The sequence below is a fragment of the Styela clava genome, chromosome 1, assembly GCF_964204865.1.
Source record: "Styela clava chromosome 1, kaStyClav1.hap1.2, whole genome shotgun sequence".
Lineage (NCBI taxonomy): Eukaryota > Metazoa > Chordata > Ascidiacea > Stolidobranchia > Styelidae > Styela > Styela clava.
Genome location: NC_135250.1, coordinates 5,052,408 through 5,073,079, shown reverse-complemented (window position 1 = coordinate 5,073,079; position 20,672 = coordinate 5,052,408). Strand labels below are relative to the sequence as shown.

Below are 20,672 nucleotides of genomic sequence, written 5' to 3'. Positions count from 1 at the left end.
AACGCTGAAAATCGGGACTGTCCCGCCTAAAGCGGGACGTATGTTAAGCCTACCTATATGTTAATATCGCATAGACCAGGGGTCGGCAACCTTTTTGTGGGTCGCGAGCCAAAGATAAAAGTTGCAAGTCATTGGCGGGAGCACATTTTTTAGAAAGTTGAAAACCGAACAAATAATATTTTTCATAATAAAAATTAGGCAATGATACATCTCTCGAATAGAATATAGATTTATTTCCTCGTTGTATTGCATCTCAAAACTATCCATTTGAATATTTTCGGCGACATTGAACCCTTTGCATTTAGCATCACCTTTTCTGGGTTATCTTGCCATTGTCGAATTTTATACTTGTTAGAATATAATATAATTCAATGTACACGTGTATCACAATAAGGTCTGTTACGTGAAGAATATAATTGTCAAAACAGCTGTTTTGTTACCACTATTCAATGAAGCGTAGCGGGTCGGATTATATTACTCCGCGGGCCGTAGGTTGCCGACCCCTGGCATAGATCATGATTCGTATGTATAATTCAACAATCCCTAATATTCATATATTATTTCATTCGCTCACTGTAGACATTCACCCGACATTTATATTCAGACGTCCGTTAAAGTCTACTAATTACAACCAAGACCATCCATGTATTCAAATGGTTATGCGTGGTGACGGGTTTCAGTGCGTTTGCGCAAACCCGTTCTTGGAATGCCATGATAATCAGGGAACCCGCCTTTTACGTTCTTGTTTTGTATGAGATTTATGTAAAGCGGTCATGTTAATATTTCTGACGCAGTGACGACATACATTCTCTGAAATGAAAAACCTGTTTTATTGAGTTCGATACAAAAGCGAGCTAGTTTACAATTTTGAATTCCAGCTCTAAGTATGTCCAACATAACTGGGGTACTCAAACTTTTGGTCCTACAAAGCCCGTGAAGAGACTGACTACTATTTACGGAGACCCACAGTTAATTAATAATAAATATTTATCTATTGAAACTTATAGATAAGTTAATATTTGAATTACAGCCTCGTTGCCATATTTCGACGCTACTGTTTTCAAATTTTATAAACTAATGCCGTTATTGCCTCGTTGGACAGTTACAAAATTAGCCAAGTGAGTATTTTAACATGTAAATAAATAACTCGCGGAGCCTCTAATTCAATTAAGAAAGCCCTGGGGCTCCGTATGGAGCACTTTAAGAACTTATGCTTTAACAGACCACCAGTACACTGCTACATAAGCGGGATACTGCATAAAATGAAAAAGAAGACCACCGGTTCAAGGTTTTTTTTTCAGTTCGTTCAGTTCCCTTTTTTAGAACATCTTGAACTTGGGAAATAAAAACCATCGCAAGTTGAAATATTTCTTGATTTTACGGAATTCTCATGGAATAATATTTTCTAATCCACTGCGTGAATTATTAAAAATTTTAAGTTTATTCTGACGGCATTTAAAAATTAAAAATACCACAAAATCCCCGCGAGCTATGCAGCGGTTGATTACCAACGATAATAACCAAAGCTGTAAATAAACAAATCAAGTTTAAACTAGAATACTAGAAACTAAACGTGTTGTTTATTGTGGCAGTTTAGTCAGATTATTTGACTAGTTGTGAAAATTTGAAGACGGCGCAGTAGATTACATTTGTAATAGTTTTTTTGTTGTAAATTTACCTTAGTCTGTTGTACACTGTAATGTCCTAAAAGGTTCACATTTTTAATTGTTATTCTGCAGATTACCGCTATATCAGGGTGGTCGCTAGAAAAGCAGAAAATTTACTCATTTGCAGACTTTTACTCATTTCGATTCGTTTTCTTCCAGGTTCTAGGTTGTTTCAGGGCGATGGGGGAAAGTGGGGAAGGTTGGGACACTTTTTTTCTTTTGCATATTTTGAGCCGTTGATTCTGCATATTCACTTAAGTTGGCGGGACTAATGCATAGAGGGGTAAATGTAGTTTTTGTTCAGCGACTAGAAAATACCATTGTGACACACATCTTACTACCAAAATGCTCTGAAAACGTCTGTCAAGTGTCCTACTGTACCTCACTTGTGGGGCACATTCGGACAGACCTTGGGGCACGATGGGTCAGTCTGTCAAAATTCAACGAAGTATGCCCTTAAAAGTAAGCATTTAATCAGCATAATCGTCTAAAGAACAGGGAGACTTCAAATTTGAAGATTTAATATTTTTAAAATCTATGTTCAACTGAAATAGTTCAGATATTTTGACAAAAAATTTCGCAAACAAATTTGATCATTTCCTTTCTCGAATCTAAATCTGGATATATTATTGATTCTCGAATATATTCCATATTGGGCCATGGGCCGAAAGAAACCATATTATTACACAAAATATAATGCATCTCTAGTTCACTAAGCACTTATTGTATCAAACACTCTCGAATGGTGCCCTGTAGGGCATGTCCCACTGAACCCCGGTCCATTGTTCCCCATAGAAAACAAATATTTTCAGACCTTCCCACGGCGAAATTCGGAAGGCACATCCACTCGCCAACGTTATCAATATATTACAGTGGACTAATGCTGAAAAATATCAGACGATGTTTTGTCATGTTGGAAAGGCTAAAGTCAAAAAAAGAAAAAACTGGAACGATGAAATTTTAGTTCCAACCTCCCAAAACCAATTTCACCTCATAGCTTGCGCCGCTCTACCCGTCCGTTGTCCGTTCGCGGGGACGTTGTAACTCACCGAAGGGCGGATTGAAACATCGAACCGTGGACAGGATTGCGGATATAGTATCAGCGTGAGAGCTGATTTTCCACTGTGCCCCGTGTCCCAGCGTGCCCCACCTTCCCCTACCTTTTAGGTTTTAATTTGATTTCTGTAATATTCTGTGTAATATACCATTTGCCATAAAAAACTTTGTAAAAATTCTTCTTTGTAAAAATAAATAGCTGTTTGACAAATTTTCTGCTTTTCTAGCGACCACCCAGTAGTTAAGAGTACATATTTGTTTAAAGATCGTAAGACGGATAGTGTATTCTAATGAGTACAATCACCATCATAACTTTTTATATGTGAAAAGGTTTTCAACAATATGCGGATTCTTTTCATTTCAGCCCATTCTGTGATCGCGTTAACCGTTTTTTCAACTTTAATAATATTGCTCACAGAAGGTACGTTCGTGATAAAATATTTTGAATAGTCGTTTAAATTTCCACATGAATTGTTGAAATTAAAATATTTCATTTTTGTTGATTTTTTGTTTATTCCTAACTATTCTCTATTCCCAAACTTTTTTTGTTAATTTCCCCTTCACCTATTTTGAAACTCTTTATCCCTCTCTCACTAAGCATGGAAACAACTTTTTTTGTTCAATCTTCAATAGGTTCAGCCAGTGTTATACGCAAGTCGCAATCTTGCTTTTATACAGTTTAAATAGTTCATATTAAAAATCATAGTTATAATAACGAACTAAAGAATATTAGTAATGCTGCGAAATTCATCCTCAAGAAAGACTTCCCGGTTGTTAAACGTTGGGCCCAAACGACTATTCTTGTCTTTTCGGGATCGTGTTCTGATTATTGCTACCAAATTTTAACTTTCACAAGCACACATTTAATAAGGAAATATTCGAAATATTGTAAATTATAAAATATTGAAGACACAAATAGCATTACAGTATTATGAATACTAAAAGTGACACTATAAATGCGAAAAAAGCGTGGGATGGTATATAAACCTTTTTTATTCCTTTTTTTAGGTGGTCGTATCAGAAATGCCACAAAATACACTTTCAGACCAATTGTTACAAGGATTCCACGTGAGTCGACACGAAATTTTTTTCATTATTGATTTGAAAGGTTGACAACACACCATATTTCATCACAGAAAACATTCCACATTGTATTTGACACCCTTGTATTTGAATGAATTTTAAGTCGTCGTGTAAGTCTGGCGATGCTCACAGAATGATGATGTTGACCTAGCATTTTATTTGCAAACACTACTTTGTTGGCGAAGTAGGTATTGATTACCTTTGGAAGGCAACTATTATAAAATTGATGTATCCCTTTGCAAACTTTCTAGTTGATAAATATCAGTATACTGAAGGAGGCCAGTTTTGTAGTACATCATATTCCTGATAATATGAGCAGTAGGCCCATAGAGCCCTATTACGTACGGCTTTTATAGGATTCAGTATTGATTCGGAGACATATTCCCAGACAATGACTGCATATGGGATATAGGTTCGAAAGAGTGAACGAGATAGCGATGGGAGACCGCCGACTTATCGATCTGCGTTTTCGATTCCTTCGCTCTGACTCAATAGCGACACCGCATGTCCCATCACTAATTAATCAATACCTCGCTAATTATACGACATGATTCATCCAAAATCAATAGGCTTCTGGTTCGAGATATGATGAATGCACATGCAGATTCAATCTCGCTTTCGTGAGATATCGCGTAACATACGAAAGTGTCTAACAGACAAACAAACAAACAAACAGACAAATACCTATCAACATACTTTTCGATCGAGATCGATAAATAATAAATATTATAGTTAAAATAACGAACTGAAGAACTTCCCGGTTATTAAACGTGGGGCCCAATAGACTATTCTTGTATTTTCGGGATCGTGTTCTGATTATTGCTACCAAATTTTAACTTTCACAAGAACACATTTAATAAAGGAAATATTCGTTAAACTGTATATTAAAAAATATGAAAGACACAAATAGCATTACAGTATTATGAATACCAAAAGTGACACTATAAATGTAACAAGAGCGTAGGATGGTATATAAACCTTTTTTATTCTTTTTTTTTAGGCGGTCGTATCAAAAATGCCACAAAAAACACTTCCAGACCAATTGTTACAAGGATTCCACGTGAGTCGACACGAAATTTCATAATTGATTTAAAAAGTTGATAACACATGCTTTGTATATTACCATGGTAAGCGTTCCACATAATATTACTCTTATTTGTGAATGAATTTCGAGTCTTTGCGTGAGCCTGGCGATGCACACGGAATGATGATGCTGATCTAGCCTTTCAATTGCGAACACTGCTTTGTTCGGCAAAGTATTTATTGATTACCTTTAGAAGGCAACAATTATGAATCTGATGCATCAATTTACAAATTTTCTGGCTGATAAATATCAGTATACTTGAGAAGGCCAGTTTTGTAGTACATCATATTCATGTAAAATATGAGCATTAGGTCCATAGAGCCCTATTCTGTACAGATTTTATAGGATTTAGTTTTGACTTGGAGGCAGATCCCCGAACAATGACTGTATATACGATATATGTTTAAAAGAGTAAACGAGAATATCGGTTGGAAACCGAAGACTTATCGATCGATAGTTAGGGGATCCCCCAAAACAGAAACTGCAGTTTCGATTCATCCGCTCTTGTAACTTGCGGACTGCGCATCGCATGTCAATAATTGATTGATAACTCGCTAATTATACGACATAATTCGCCCAAAATCAATAGGCTTCTGGTCCGAGATAAGATGAATGCACATGCAAAATCTGGAGCAGATTCAATCTCGCTTTCGTGAGATATCGCGTGCATCTAACAGACAAACATACAGACAAATACCTATCAACATACTTACCGATTAAAATCGATAACTAATAATAAACTATCTTCAGTGTATTTCTGTCCGTGTAATGTTGAAGTTTGCTCAACTGTTTAATTTTAAAGTTATGCCCTAGTCTAGTATTTCTAGTAGGTAGGAAAGAAAGTAGATAGAACGGCTCCATCACATAGTCATAGAGAACCAAGGCTTCGTACCGGTTACCAGGCTATGTGCGGTATGGGAATAGTCAAATTCATAACCAACAAGCGGTTACGTGAACCACCTTACGACGGCGAAGAGTCCAGCAATTTTTTCGTATATAATTTTCCCCACGGGGTTTGAACATACCAATCCGCGCAGGCAATCAGTGGTGCAATAGTAAACGTATTCCAAACGCCGCGGTTGAACAATAAACCAACTGTAAATACTTTTTCCCTGATTAGTTTATCCAATCTTTTCCGCAATATAATACCTTCAGTTGATGGAATGGAAAATTTAGTTTACCTCTTCAATATTAGAGCCGTGCCAACTTGCTGGGACTGAGTCTTGACTCAAGACTCGAATGATCCGTGCCTTGGAGTTTAAGGACTTGTACCAAATGCCGGAGAACCGTAACACTGACATGCATATCAAAACGTTATAAAAAGTTTAAATGACTATTAACGTTATTTCTTTTGCTAGAATATATTTATATCTCTCAAACAAGCACACATCTTGTTTGATACCACATTATTAAAAATGTGCTAATGGCGGGTTTCATTATTTGTTATAACCCAAAGTTATGATTGAAAAACTTCTACATGCAGATTTGACATGGACATCTTGGACTTCGTGTACTTGGAGATATGGTTCAAGCAGTCGAACAAGGAAATGCCGAGACAGAAAAAATGGGTCGATAGTACAAAGTAGATTATGTGGGCGTAGGAGCAGAATGTTCTGTCCGACCGAGGAATTGATTACTAGTGGGTCACCGTCAGAACCGGGAAAATGGCCTTGGCAAGCTCTTATCATAACAGAACTTGATGGTAAATGGCAGCAATGTGGAGGTAGCTTGATAACACCCTCATGGGTGCTCACTGCGGCGCATTGCTTTTTAGATCCTGTTGGGTGAGTATTTTTCATTTCCCAATACTTATTTCTCATATCTCTGCTATCTCATACTTTTTCACTTCTATTTGTATGACTTCACGTATTTAACGGGGGTTTGACGGGGGTCAGAGAGTTCACGCAAACCCGTTTCCCGGATGTCGTGGTGCTATGTTGTTTATTTTGATTTGGACGTTTGATGGAAGCTTCCAACTAGCGTTATATTTGGCGTTCGAAAGTTCTTGGGTTTATGTAAAGCATGTCGTGTTAATGCAGCTCACGTAGTGACATATATATATATATACAGTTTCTAAAATGAAGAAATCTGTTGTCAGTGAGGATGCTACAAAAGAGAACCCGTTCTTAAAATTTTGAATCCCACTACAGCCTGTAATATTATATAGACTCTATATAATATTACAGACACTGTGGTGGGATTTAAAATTCTATATCATAGACGTAAGTAACGCATAATGAGTGACGAATAAAAACGTCCGGAATAGACAAAGGAAAGAATTTATTAAAAAAGAGGTTAGGAACCAATGAGCTAGCTCATAAACTTCACAAGAGTATAAACTTGTGCGGGTGGTATTTTGCATCAATTGATCAGCAACTGAAATGCGACGAAGTCCATTTGCCACTAACTACCAAGGATTCCCCGAGTTTGTGTATTTTACTGTTGGACTGCGAAAATAAATGCTCAATTAATTTTGTGGTGTAATTAATTAACATTACTTTTACTAGAAACAATTGGAAGATTCAAAGAATTACGTTGGGAACAATAAACAGAAACGGGATTGGTAAAGGAGCTGTTAATTATACAAAGGCATCCATTGTTCACGTGCACGAAGGTAATATTTATTTTATATTTGAATTTGAAAGAATTACGAAGTTGGTCTATGGATCAATTTGTTACTATGTTGTTGAAAAACAGGCTTTTCTCACTACTGGACAAATTGCTTTTGAATTTTTAGTGGTTAAAGATTGTTGTTGTCGCTAGAAAGCTATTATTTTTTTTACCGTATATTTCTGTGGGCTTTATGCAGGGCTGCCATAGTCTTAGAAAATTTTTAGGTTCTTATTTCTAAGAAACGTCCTTATTTTGACATGTGTTCTTATTTTATGGGGAGAGGTTCTAATACCAGGCACTCAGATTGGTCAATTCGAATGTTTGATTTGCTAGAAATGACATTTTACAACCGCATTGATTGCTACGCGCATTCATTACGTAATAACAGCAATATAATTGACACAAAACAATATCCTATCGGCTAAAATCAGTTCGTGTTAAAAGTGCGACGGAACAGACTGTTTCCAAAAATAAAGAACTGCTGGAGTAAAACCTTTCTAGTGCAAAGTATGATTAGACACGGGTCGCACTGGCATGAATACATTTTGTTTATTACATTTCGTTCTTTGGTATTCTAATATTATGTTTCCCTGACGTCCTCATTTTTGGATTCATAACGATGGCAGCCCTGAGTATATGGGATTGGTTTTAACATATGAAGTTTTGTGTGATGACGTCATCAAACTATGCACCGTGCCGTTATGGTGCTCAGCAAAGTCTGATGTCTTTTAATAAGATCTCGGTACTGTTATAGATTTAATACTACTTCATTTGATTTTCGTGTCCATGAATTTGAGCATTGCTCTTTTGTTTTCAAAAATTATTTTCAATTTTGAAATTAACATTTGGTTAGGCTTTTAAAATAACTCATGACCCGCGTTTACAATACATCTTTGTTTATGGAAATCGTAATTTGAGCGCTTCACAGAAAATCCATATTTTGATACCACATGCAGCATAAAAGTATATGACGCTTTCAACAATTATATATTATGCTGGTGAATTTTGCCAATACGAATACCATTGCTTTCATACGCCATCTTAGCATCGTTATTTCAAAAAGCATTTTTTGTTCCAGATTTCGACAAGATAAAATATCTGAACGACATATCACTAATCAAACTCCCAACACCGATAAATACAGGATTGCATAGTCATATCGAACCCATATTTCCCCCTATAGGCTCTAAAACAATGTTGGCAGGAAAGTCATGTGTCGTTACGGGCTGGGGGGCAACAGTAAAGAATGGAAGTAAAGGTAATTATAGTCTATTCAAGTTTTATAAAAAAAAATTTACACCAGAGATACCTTACTGGCTAAACGTATCCCGCGAACCACACAGAGTGCAAAACCATTCTTTTGTTCACTCTATTTCATAAACCAACAGTGTATGCGGTTTTCACTAAGGGTATCGCCATACCGATAAGCAGTTTAACACTCACGGCATCGTTGTCCTGCAGCGTTTACATAAAACGATTAAATCACCGATATTTCAGTATACGCATCGGCCTCATGGTTCCGAGCAATGCTTAGGAAAATTTACTTTATTTGACGTCTGTGGCCATTTTATTAATAATTGTAATAATTGTTTATAAGAAAATATTTTACTACTGCACGCCAGATATCCTTATAAGGCACAGGATCTGACGGCTTGCAAGGGTGTTGATTGACAGGCCTAATTATATGACGTCATAGTTCAAATGGTTTTGTGTAGAAAGTCCCAGAATAGATTGCACTTCCTGTTTTCAGCACAAGTTTGGTACGTTAGTGTTGTCTCTGTGTCTCTTCCAGGATTGACTTTATTAAGATTATTTTAGTGCCTAATTTGTGACTTTGAAAGAAATATAAGGTTAGTACATGTACTGGTATTGAGTTTAGTCGTATGTAGTTTGGATGAAAATCTAATTGTGATGTTTCTATTTAAAAAGTTTCTTTTACTGTATTCCTGTAGTAAATCTGGCAAAGAAGCACTAAATTCAATACCAGTTACCGCAGTTTCAAATGTATGATTATCACTTTAATTGGAAGACAATACATATCGTTATAGTTTTATTAATTTCCCGGAATCGTACTGTGTATGACTGTTATTTCTTGAGTTCTGGATTTCTTCCTGTTATTAGAAGTTTAGAAACACGAGTACTAAGCGCATTGAATTGGGACACAGTATCATATCAGACTAAGGTCATTCGAGGGAAGGGAAAATAGACGAGGGAGTTGCACGCCTGCAGCAGCAGGGGGTTCTGAAAATTAGGTGCTCCCGAATAATGTGTACCAAGATGGCGCACAACGACCCGCACCCCTCTCCCCCCTGACCTCAGGCATAATTCCCCGCGGACTTTTTAATAAACTCGCGGTAAAGGCTTCGTCGTATCGGTGCTAATGCATGCCCTTCATGTCCATATATTCAACTATATGTCTCTTATAATTGACGACAATGATTTACGATGAAACGCCATAGCACATACAGAATTGGAGATATCAAATTTAACATACTATACTCCATGTCTCAAGCTCGAATCTTTTTCTAAAATTTATCCCCTTACTATATCAATAATACGTTATTATTCAATATTAAGATACAACATTAAATGTTACTGAGTATAAACGTTTGTGCCCTTTCAGAATCAATTCCAGATGTGTTGCAAGAAGTAGACGTGAACATATTTTCAGATGAAGCTTGTAGAAAAATGCATCATACTCCTGGACCGGATGGTTCATACACTAAAAGTCATTTTTGTGCGGGGTTAATACTGACTACTAGCAACTAGTTTACGCACTGCCTAATTAATATTGATTCATTTAGAAAACTTCCTAGTCTTCATACAACGCGGGTTGAGACAGTACTCTGGTTATCTGAAAAATAGCTACCCAACTTTCAACTGAAATTGGAAAGAGTATCAACTTGCTCTTCGCAGTAATAAAGTACGGAATGCGGCTCTTGATCTCTGACCGGTTGGGCCACCCCTGCCTTAGCCCAATTTTTAAAACGTTAAAAAGGTAATTTCCGTGAGACCTGAAACTAAATTTGAACGGCAGCGTCGATTAACCTATATATTCTATCACAATTTCTCTAGAGAAATAAAATAATTGGTAATTTGACTAATACTTCTTCGTGAACATGATTATGTCAGATTATGCCTTGGGCAGCGACCTACCCACCCGCTACAAGTTTTCAATGCAAGGACAAGCCAAACACAAAATCAGTGAAGTATGAAACAAAACGGTGAAATTAACATGCAGTGTTGCCAGAAATTAACAAAATTGAATAATATAATTGGACACGTAGTGGACATAACAATCGTTTTGTTGTTATGTTGTACTTGTTGTTTTTTGACACGTTTTGAAGAAATCGCTTTTCTCTTTGATTACTGGACCAATTGCTTTGAAATTTTCAGTGGTTGAAAATGGAATTTTTCTCCAGAAGGCTATCACTTTTATTTGGCGTCATCAAAATTATGTGGCGCTACGTTTCCATATATTTGAGCATATCTTTTTTGTTTAAAAAATATTCACATAAATAGTTTGTACTTCGTCTCACACAGCCATCTTGAAGGGAAGAAAGATACATGCGGTGGTGACAGCGGCGGACCACTCATGTGCGAGGAAAACGGGGAATACATTGTACATGGAATAACAAGCAGTGGACCAGCTGAGTGTGGAAAGAAAAATAAACCGGGTATTTACACAAGAGTCAGCGATTTTATCACGTGGATCGGAAGAACTATATATGGTGAATATATTTATGTTTATCTTTGAAGTATTTTTTATAAAGCGGATGTAACCATCATCTGTGCGATGACGTCATCAAAATTAAAAATTGCGCACCTTGCGGCGGTAGTCTACTGCGACAGATTACATACCCGTACTACTTCGTTTTAGCTTTTGTGTCCATATATTTGAGCATCTCTATCGAGTTTTGTTTGTTTTGTATTTGTTTATTCAGGATTTCGCTATCATTGGTCCAACTGGAAAAGAAATAAATGCAGTGTGACATGTGGTAGAGGACAAAGAACAGTGACAAGAACTTGTCTAGACAAAGATGACAGACCTGCAACGGAATGTGAAGGAATTTCCATACGACATTTTCGCTGCCGAATCCCGCCTTGCGTCGGTTTGTTACCGCATATATGAATTACTTGATTTGAAAAAGATTTAATTTGATTCAAGTCCAAATTATTCAATGGCACGTATCCGAATAGACATTTTTTGTCAATATATGATACGACTACTATATGATCAGAAGGCACTCTGTCTGAAGAGACTTCCCATTACACGCTGTACACACAGATTAATGCCAGGGGAATTTGACTGTTTTGCTTTTGCCAATGTGTGACATCATTATCGTTTAGTGACGATATTTTACTTATTGCTTACAGAATACCATTGGTACCCCTTGGAGTAGAGTACCACATTTTAACCCAGCGGTTTTAAATTTTTCTGGTGGGAAATAAGCATTATATAAAACATTTCCATTTTTCTGTATACTGTACATTCGATGTAAATTCTCGTTGATAACAGAGTATCATTGGACACCTTGGAAAACAACTTGTAGTGTCACATGCAATGAAGGAATTGCAACTAGCACTCGATATTGTGCTGATGCAAACAATGCACCGACGTTTCCGAATAACTGCCCTGGCCGAGAAAAGAAGATTAAACCATGCGTAATGCCAAAGTGCATTGGTAATTATGTAAATTTTATTTCTAAATTCAATAGTTTGAATACAGAAATGATTGACTCGTCGAGTTCGATACAGTTTTACCACATCCTAACCCCGTTGGTTTTCAATTTTTTTGGTGGAAAAAAAGAAATGTATAGATATATTTCCATTTTCTCTGTATACTGTACATTCGATGTAAATTTTCATTGATAACAGAGTATCATTGGACACCTTGGATAACAACTTGTAGTGTAACATGCAATGAAGGAATCGCAACTAGCACTCGATATTGTGCTGATGCAAACAATGCTCCGACGTTTCCAAATAACTGCCCGGGCCTAGAAAAGAAGATTAAACCATGCATAAAGCCGAAGTGCATTGGTAATTATGTAAATTTTAGTTCTAAATTCAATATTTTGAAAACAGAAAATGATTGACTCGTCGAGTTCGATACAGTTTTACCACATCCTAACCCCGTTGGTTTTCAATTTTTTTGGTGGAAAAAAAGGAATGTATAGAAATAATCCCATTTTCTCTGTATACTGTACATTCGATGTAAATTTTCGTTGATAACAGAGTATCATTGGACACATTGGAAAACAACTTGTAGTGTAACATGCAATAAAGGAATCGCAACTATCGCTCGATATTGTGCCGATGCAAACAATGCACCGACGTTTCCGAATAACTGCCCAGGCCGAGAAAAGAAGATAAAACCATGCGTAATGCCGAAGTGCATTGGTAATTATGTTAATTTTATTTCTAAATTCAATATTTTGAATCCAGAAAATGATTGTTTCGTCTAGTTTGATACTTTTGTACCACATCCTAACCCCATTGATTTTCAATTTTTTTTTGGTTGAAAATAAGCATTGTATAAAATTATTTCCATTTTCTCTGTATACTGTACATTCGATGTTGATGTTCCGTTGATAATAGAATATCATTGGACTACTTGGGTCTCAACATGCAACGTAGCATGCGGTGAAGGAACTGAAACAAGCTCTCGAGACTGTATGGACGACAAAAACAGTCAATCGAAAGCGGAGAACTGTGTTGGTGAATCCAGGAAAATTAGAAAATGTGTCAAGCCCGACTGTATTGGTAACTTTTATTAACAGTTTCAAACTAAAAATTGAATGCCCTGAGATTACCATTAACATATAGCGACAATCACAAATCAGGCAACCCGGCAATCATGCAAATTAAAAAAGTTGTGGTAGTTTTCATCACTATACAAAATTAATACAAGGAAAATAAAACCGTAGTTGTCTTATATTCCCATTTCAATGTGTAAATTTTTTTCGTACCCTCAGTTTATATTTTCAGTTCATCAAGCAATGAAAAATCTAACTGATATATACTCTTATAAACAATTTTTATCGCAGAAATTGTGCTCACTTTAATATACTTGGTTTCACCGAGCTGTTGTTTTGGCTGTGTATCGAATCTCACAACAACATACATGCTATGATAAAATGATAAATATAAATCTTACTGTTGTTTCTTGCTAATATTCTATTTGTGATGCATCCGATTTAAGTTTCTTATCTTCTGATATCACATATATAATATTAACAGAATATCATTGGACACCCTGGGTCTCAACTTGCAGCGTAACATGTGGTGAAGGAACTGAATCGAGCACTCGGAACTGTGTGGACGATAAAGGCGATCAATCGAAACCGGACAACTGCCCTGGAGAAGACAAACTAATTGGAAAATGTGTCAAACCATACTGCATTGGTATATTGAACAGATTTATTTTTGAGCCCTGGGCATCAAATCGGATCGCAAACCAACATATAAATCTATTACCTCGTTGGCGCATTTCGTGCCACCTATAAAGGTATAACTTCGCCATTTGGTCAAACAGGCTTGTCGCGTAATATCGTACCATATTATACAATTTCATATTAATCGGGTATTTTTTTTTATAAAAACCAGTGTTTAGTGAAAGTCCCTAAACTTAAGTTCTGAGTGAGCCAAGTAGAGTCCGGGGTCAATTCAAACACCAAGTTGAGTCTCACTGGCGGTTGTTGATCACGAATCCCACTCAATAGATGACTTGAGTAACTTCGAGTCTTTGTTATTGGTTACTCGAGTTGAGTTAATTACTCGAGCCTCCCTAACACTGATAAAAACGCACGAGGGAATAAAAAGATACTAAATTTATGCCTCCTGAAAAATTTTTTCTCCGTGTTACCGCAAATAAAAATATTTTCCAGAATACCATTGGGGAGAATGGTTCAACGCTTCTGAATGTAGCGCCTCATGTGGAACTGGAGAAATCAAAATGAAAAGAAAATGCTTTGATTCTGACAACTTCGAAGTTCTGGATTCAAATAAATGTAATCCTGGGAAAGATGTTAAACTTCGCACTTGCAATCTAAAATCATGTCCAGGTGAAATAATTTTCAATAATCATAGTTGGCAGCAAAATTACTCGGTAGATGTTGTAACTGAATTTGCTAAAAGCATCTATACAGAATAGTAGTTATTTTAAGGTATTTGTTCGCGACAACTGTAGTAGATTTGCGTTTGTGGTGGATTCATGAGTAATTTATAACGAGTAACAGAGTTTGTCCAAAATATTGCGTGCATATTATCCGGTGTCTCCAAAATGTCGTGTCCCACTTGTCCAACGTGTCCCACTGGTACAAGTGGGACACGTGTACCCGCCTAAGAGCAGTATCGATTAGTACTGATCCTATATATGGCCACTTATCTCGCGCGCAAGTACCAACGAGACCTTCGCTGAAGACCGAGTTTCGGGATATCGGTCCATGTAAGACTCGGCGATGAGCTTTCGCGATACTTTTTCTACTTTTGAGTAAATTTGAAATGGATGAGAGTAGTAGTTTTGGAAAAACTTCTTGTAAGTACTAAGTTGGTGTCATGTTTTACAAGATCAGATGCTCAAGAAGTGTATTTGAGTCGTGGGTCAATTCATTATCTCACTTAGTCATGCAACTGTAGCTGTGTGAGGACGCTTATACACTGGTGTTTCAATAAATTAAAAATATTTTATCAGAATATAAGAAAGATCATTAGATATTTCCTCATCGAAAATGAACTCGTTTAACCCCGTACACATATTTCAGAAGAATCCTCAACATCTTACCACTGGGGTCAATGGGGGTCGTGGTCGACTTGTCGTTCTCGTGTAGGACATGGAAATATTTGCAACGGATTTAAATCCTCCACTCGAGACTGTTTAATAGGATCAGAGGTGAAAGATAGTTATGATACCTGTAGTAAACTGGGATCGAGTTCCATCTTTATGCCGGAGACACGGTGTCCCACATGTTGTGTCCTCTTATTACACGCGTGTCCCAGTGTAGCACATTTGTCCCATTTCTTCACTCTTGTCCCACTTCTGTTTTTCTGAGATAGGGTAGATATTATAATCTTTCAGAAAATGGTTGATGTAGCAAGCATATATATGAACTATTATTTACACATACTATGTTCTGGATTAGAATAGATATAAATTTTTAGGTGAATAGTTAGTTAAGTGTATGAAATGACATTCAAGCTATGTTCTGGGTTAGGTTACATAAAATACTTTGATTAGAGTAAGCATATGAAGTGAGGAGATACATGCAACTGGCGTGACAACCTGGCCTATACGTGCAACTCTAAATACGAGTTCCTTCCAATTTGATGTCATTATATAACGAGACAACTTGTATTACTTAAAATCTGGTATTTGCATTTATATAGGACGTCAACACTAGAAGATGCAGAGATGAATATTATGGTGAAGATCATTATTGCGAGTCATCGTGTAGAATGAAAACAAGCTATTGCCCCTAAAAACACTGTTTTATAGTATAATTGCTGTTTTACTATTTGTTTGTTTTTCACGTGAGCAGTCGTTGAAATTTACTTTTTTAACAAATAGTTTGAAGGACTTATCAATTACTAAAAATAGCAAGACGGAACACAGCTCAAGCAAACGGTATACGACGGTATATCGTATACAAGTGTAGCTAAGAAAGATGCTTCCCATTTGCTTCCGATTCCTAACTCTAACTCGTAACTGGAAATAAATTGATTTCAACTCCGAGATATTCAACATTTCGACATGAAAATTTATTCACTCAATAGATTTATGTTTTGTAGTTTTCGTTACAAAAAATCGACACTGGCTTCACACTTGACCGTTCAAAAAAGTTCAAAATTTCGATTCCGGCTCCAGACCGGAAATTCGGAAAAAAGGAGAGCAATGCTCAAATATATATATAGACACGAAGACCAAAACGAAGGTATATCAAATTTTTTCCAGTACCGATAGTCTTCCTTATCAATGAGCTTCCGACTTTGCTGACCTCTAGAAAGTCTAGATCGCTGAAATGCGATCGCGGAATCGCCACACGCTGCGCAATTTTTATTTCGATGACGCCATGACACAAAACTTCAAAGTGAAAAACGAATGCTATACAACCTACAGCATTTTTGAAATAAATATTAGTAATAGCGTTCCAGAGACAAGAACAATCTTCAACCACTGACAATTTCAAAGCAATTGTCCCAGTAGTCGAAGAAAGAGAAACGCGATTTTTTACAATGACTAGAAAAAGAATAAAATAACAAAAAAATAAGAACAAGTTAACAAGACTATCCCTGTGACTATTTCGTGTCTAAAAACACTCCGCTCTGAATCCAATAGTGAAGAACGATTCCGCATTCCCATTTTGGTTATTTGTTATCATTATCAACTGCCTATTACAATTTCTGTTAATCAGAAGTTTAACAATCTCATCATAGAGTTGCAACTTGAGGGAGTAATAACATAATAGCTATTGTAAATTGCGATGTGTTTAACCACTTTCTGTTGATAGTGAATGTTATTTGTCTGAGACCCTAGTTGTTTTTTTTATATCGGAAAGACTCGGAGAAGTAGAATAAACTATAAGCATACTCAATATTCTACTATTTTATAACACAAAACCTACTCATACCTTGAAATATTAATAAAATAATTACAGATAGGTAAGTATGTCAATGTTACGTCATAACCAAATTTACTACAAGAAAACCGATACAATCTACAAATAAATAGAACTCGAATTCAATAGCATAGTGTAAAGACATAAAATCAGCGTATATTGTTGTAATAATTATTTATGCACTTTGACGTAACTGTGGCTGGCATATAAATGCTTCTAATACGTTTATAAATATATTAATATAGAAATAATTTTCTCGACTGCAGGTAATCTGAAATAATATAACAAAGGCAAACAAATATAGGCAATTTGTCATCGTTGATGTTTGCACCTAGGCGATCGGTTCATCTTAATGACAAATTTGAAAAAAATAATTTAAACCTCGTCATAGTCAAGTTTTGTTTTATTTACATTGGGAAATGAAATACGGTCAAGTGAATGGTCTGACTCCATAGGAGATTTCAGATGACCAGTCCAACAAATCGTTATCATATACGCCAGGCCTGCCCAACTATTTTGGTCTCGCGGGACACTTTCACATGACGAAATTCGTTGCGGGCCGCAAACGTTTATACTGAACATTAATACCAGCTAATTCCAAATTTCGGTGTAGGTAATTTACATAATACATAAAAGGCAAGTTCATTAACATGAAATCAATCAAGTTGATAATTGCTTCCTGGTTACTGGTTAGGGTTGGCAAATTATTCGAATATGAAGTCGAATATTAGAATAGCAGTTTACTATTCGAATATCTGGTAACGCGGGGCGTGGACATGACACTCGCGGGCCCCCGAATCAAACAATCAATCATTACACAAGTTGTATACCACAACACAATTGCGTTTTTTTGACGACCACACGAGAACAAATACATCGCGTCAAAATTGAGTGTTATATTTGGGTAGTAGTGTTTTCATCCGTTTACTTTGAGTAGCTATGATATTATCTCAAGGTTTAAGTCGCGGGAATATCAAGTTTAAGTGGGTCGTTTCGTTTCGTTTGTCCCCAATGATCGCACGATATCCAAAAATAAATTCCAGAAATAAAAAAAAAAACGACGTCGATGTCCACCAGGGTGCAAGACTTGACACATACGTAATAATAAGAACCGGCAATTGAATGTGGATAGATGGCAGGAATAATCACACCAAAATCACCAAACATACTTAAACCTAAATATTTATATATAACATAGTGAAAATTTAAATATTTTTCTCACAAACTTTATAGGACGGGCCGCAAAAAACAGTTCGGCGGGCCGCGGGTTGGGCAGCCTTGATATACGTCATAATATTCGTCATATTCTTCTCGGTTATATTCGTCATGATATTGATCATGATTTTGATAATCATAATGGCCATATTCTTCATCATATTGGGCACGATATTGAAAGGGATATTGGTAATCATATTGGTCATAATCTTCATCATATTAGTCACGATATTGTCAGGGATATTGGTCATAATCTTCATCATATTGGTCATGATATTGGCAGGGATATTGGTAATCATATTGGCCATAATTTTCATAATATTGGTCACAATATTGGCAAGGATATTGGTCATCATATAGGTCAGGGGTGTGCAACATTTTTTACAGGCGGGCCAAATACAAGTAACTTGGTGAAGCCGCGGGCCGCACCTAGAAATTCTACCTACGAAAGTCTCTGAATACGAAAAATTTGTAGTTTTAATTCGTTAACTCCCTGTTCTTTCTTCTTACCATGTGCACCTTAAATAAGAGGTTTCCGTAATTGGAACGAAATTAATTTGTTCCAATCCCCATTCCGTAAGTACGGACGCTCTTTATCTGAAAAGGCATTAAACCGTTCTAAGTCCACAAAACACGGAGATAATATTTGGCTTGGATAAGCAAAGACCGCGGAAAGTGTGAGGACGGCGATCGAGGGAGGTGAGCGGAGGCGTTAATAGTTGAGAAAGAACGTAATGTACGAAAATGAGCACACGCAAATGGAATTCAAAATTAGAATTTACTCTTTTCGCAGTTTTATTTTAATTTTTTATTTAGTTTTAACTGTTACGCCATCGTTACGTATCATTGTCTGCTCAACTGAAACTGAGTGAGACCTTTTGCACGTACTCGCAGGAAACGAACGGGCCAAATGGGATGGTAGATATTTGATTGGCGTGTGGTAGGGCTTGTACCACGGGCTTTTATTTATATATATATATTGCTTACGACACCATTCGTTGATTCAGTAAAACGTAAATGTAATTACGCGATCATCGTCGTTATTAAATGAGTGAACCTGATTACCAAATTCTGATTCCAAATTGCAAGAAATGATTATATATGCCATTATATTTTGCCCTTATTGCCGAGGCTGCACGAACTATCTCGACAAAATTGAAATATAGGATAAAAATTATAAAATATTTTTAATCAAAAACATCCTAGACGTGTAATAAGCACTTCAAGTCACATCCTTAAAATCGGCACTTCTTCGCGGCCCGCACAATTTTTATTGGCGGGCCGCATTTGGCCCGCGGGCCGCAGTTTGCACACCCCTGATATAGGTTATCGATTTGGTCTTCATACTGGTCTTCATACTGGTCATCATATTGGCCTTCATATTGGTCATCGTATTGGTATTCATATTGGTCATCGTATTGGTCGTCATATTGGTCATCGTATTAGTCTTCGTATTGGTCTTTCATCATATTGGTAATTATATTGGTTCGCAGTAATGGTTAAATCTGCAAATGAGGAGTTCAAATCAGCAATTCCAGACTGTCCGCGAACTCGTATACTATTTCCGTCTGTTTTTGTCGTAAAATATCTTCTATGATGTAGCTTTTCCCCGATGTAGTCAACAACGATTTCTCCTAAATGCCCCCGCAGTTGCAGTTCCTTTAGAACAAAAATAAATTGTCAAAGTACATAATTTGGGGGACGGGGAGGAAGCCATTTAGTTTAGTCTACGCTCGTGAGAAAAATTAAGTGCGAGAGAATAGGACGGACTCCTCGCCATCGTAAAGCGGATCGGTCACGGTTTCGTCCACTATCAAGTCCATGCATCTGAAATAAATAATAACTGGTTAACTAATCCCATACCTTTGGCCGTGGTTCGCCATACAATTGAGCTTTCCTCTCCTTCGGAATAAATACGAAACTCATACCCTAGCCACGGTAAGTAAGCCTTATTAACACACACAATACAGCACAGCTTACAAATTCACCTACTTTCATAACGTACAGTCTCCTGTTGTTTCGACACCAAAGTCTACCAGCCAAACTGTAAACCTTCATTCTAGGAAAAGATTTAACTGACGATACTCCTCTGGCAACGTCATTAATGGCTTTCTCGATGCTCCCGCCATTTCTGAAGTTTGAGCTTATTGAGTTTTGAGTGTATCGCAGGTTATCAGGACTTATTCTAAGTCTCATTTTTTAAAAATCGGTTCGACAAATATAATGTTACATAAACGGCGAGCATTTCGCCTCCATCGCATGGACAAAACCCTTCGCTTGATTATGAAGCTTAATTTATTTTCGTTGGCAACTCCCCCTTTATGTTCTACTACCGAT

The 20,672-nt window shown here is 36.7% G+C and overlaps 2 protein-coding genes across 6 annotated transcripts; one reads left to right on the top strand and one right to left on the bottom strand.

Annotated features, from left to right (window-relative positions):
- The first annotated feature begins 6,463 nt into the window (after positions 1–6,463).
- On the top strand, positions 6,464–16,122 carry LOC120341364 (properdin-like). Of its 5 annotated transcripts, XM_078116915.1 has the most exons (12): positions 6,464–6,674; positions 7,398–7,504; positions 10,127–10,247; positions 11,047–11,234; positions 11,448–11,615; positions 12,023–12,187; positions 12,742–12,906; positions 13,105–13,269; positions 13,747–13,911; positions 14,394–14,570; positions 15,270–15,397; positions 15,892–16,122. In XM_078116915.1, the coding sequence occupies exons 1-12, from the start codon at positions 6,499–6,501 to the stop codon at positions 15,982–15,984; spliced, it is 1,818 nt and encodes a 605-aa protein (XP_077973041.1). In that variant the 5' UTR covers positions 6,464–6,498; the 3' UTR covers positions 15,985–16,122. The 5 variants fall into 5 exon arrangements, with proteins under 5 accessions (XP_077973041.1, XP_077973047.1, XP_077973043.1 ...); XM_078116921.1 differs by lacking the exon at positions 12,023–12,187; XM_078116917.1 differs by lacking the exon at positions 12,742–12,906.
- Positions 16,123–18,908: 2,786 nt separating this feature from the next.
- On the bottom strand, positions 18,909–20,627 carry LOC144428315 (uncharacterized). The gene is made up of 2 exons (XM_078117396.1): positions 20,328–20,627; positions 18,909–19,994 (listed from the first exon to the last, which is right to left on the bottom strand). Exons 1-2 carry the CDS (start codon positions 20,529–20,531, stop codon positions 19,770–19,772), a joined length of 429 nt encoding a protein of 142 aa, XP_077973522.1. The 5' UTR covers positions 20,532–20,627; the 3' UTR covers positions 18,909–19,769.
- Positions 20,628–20,672: the final 45 nt, after the last annotated feature.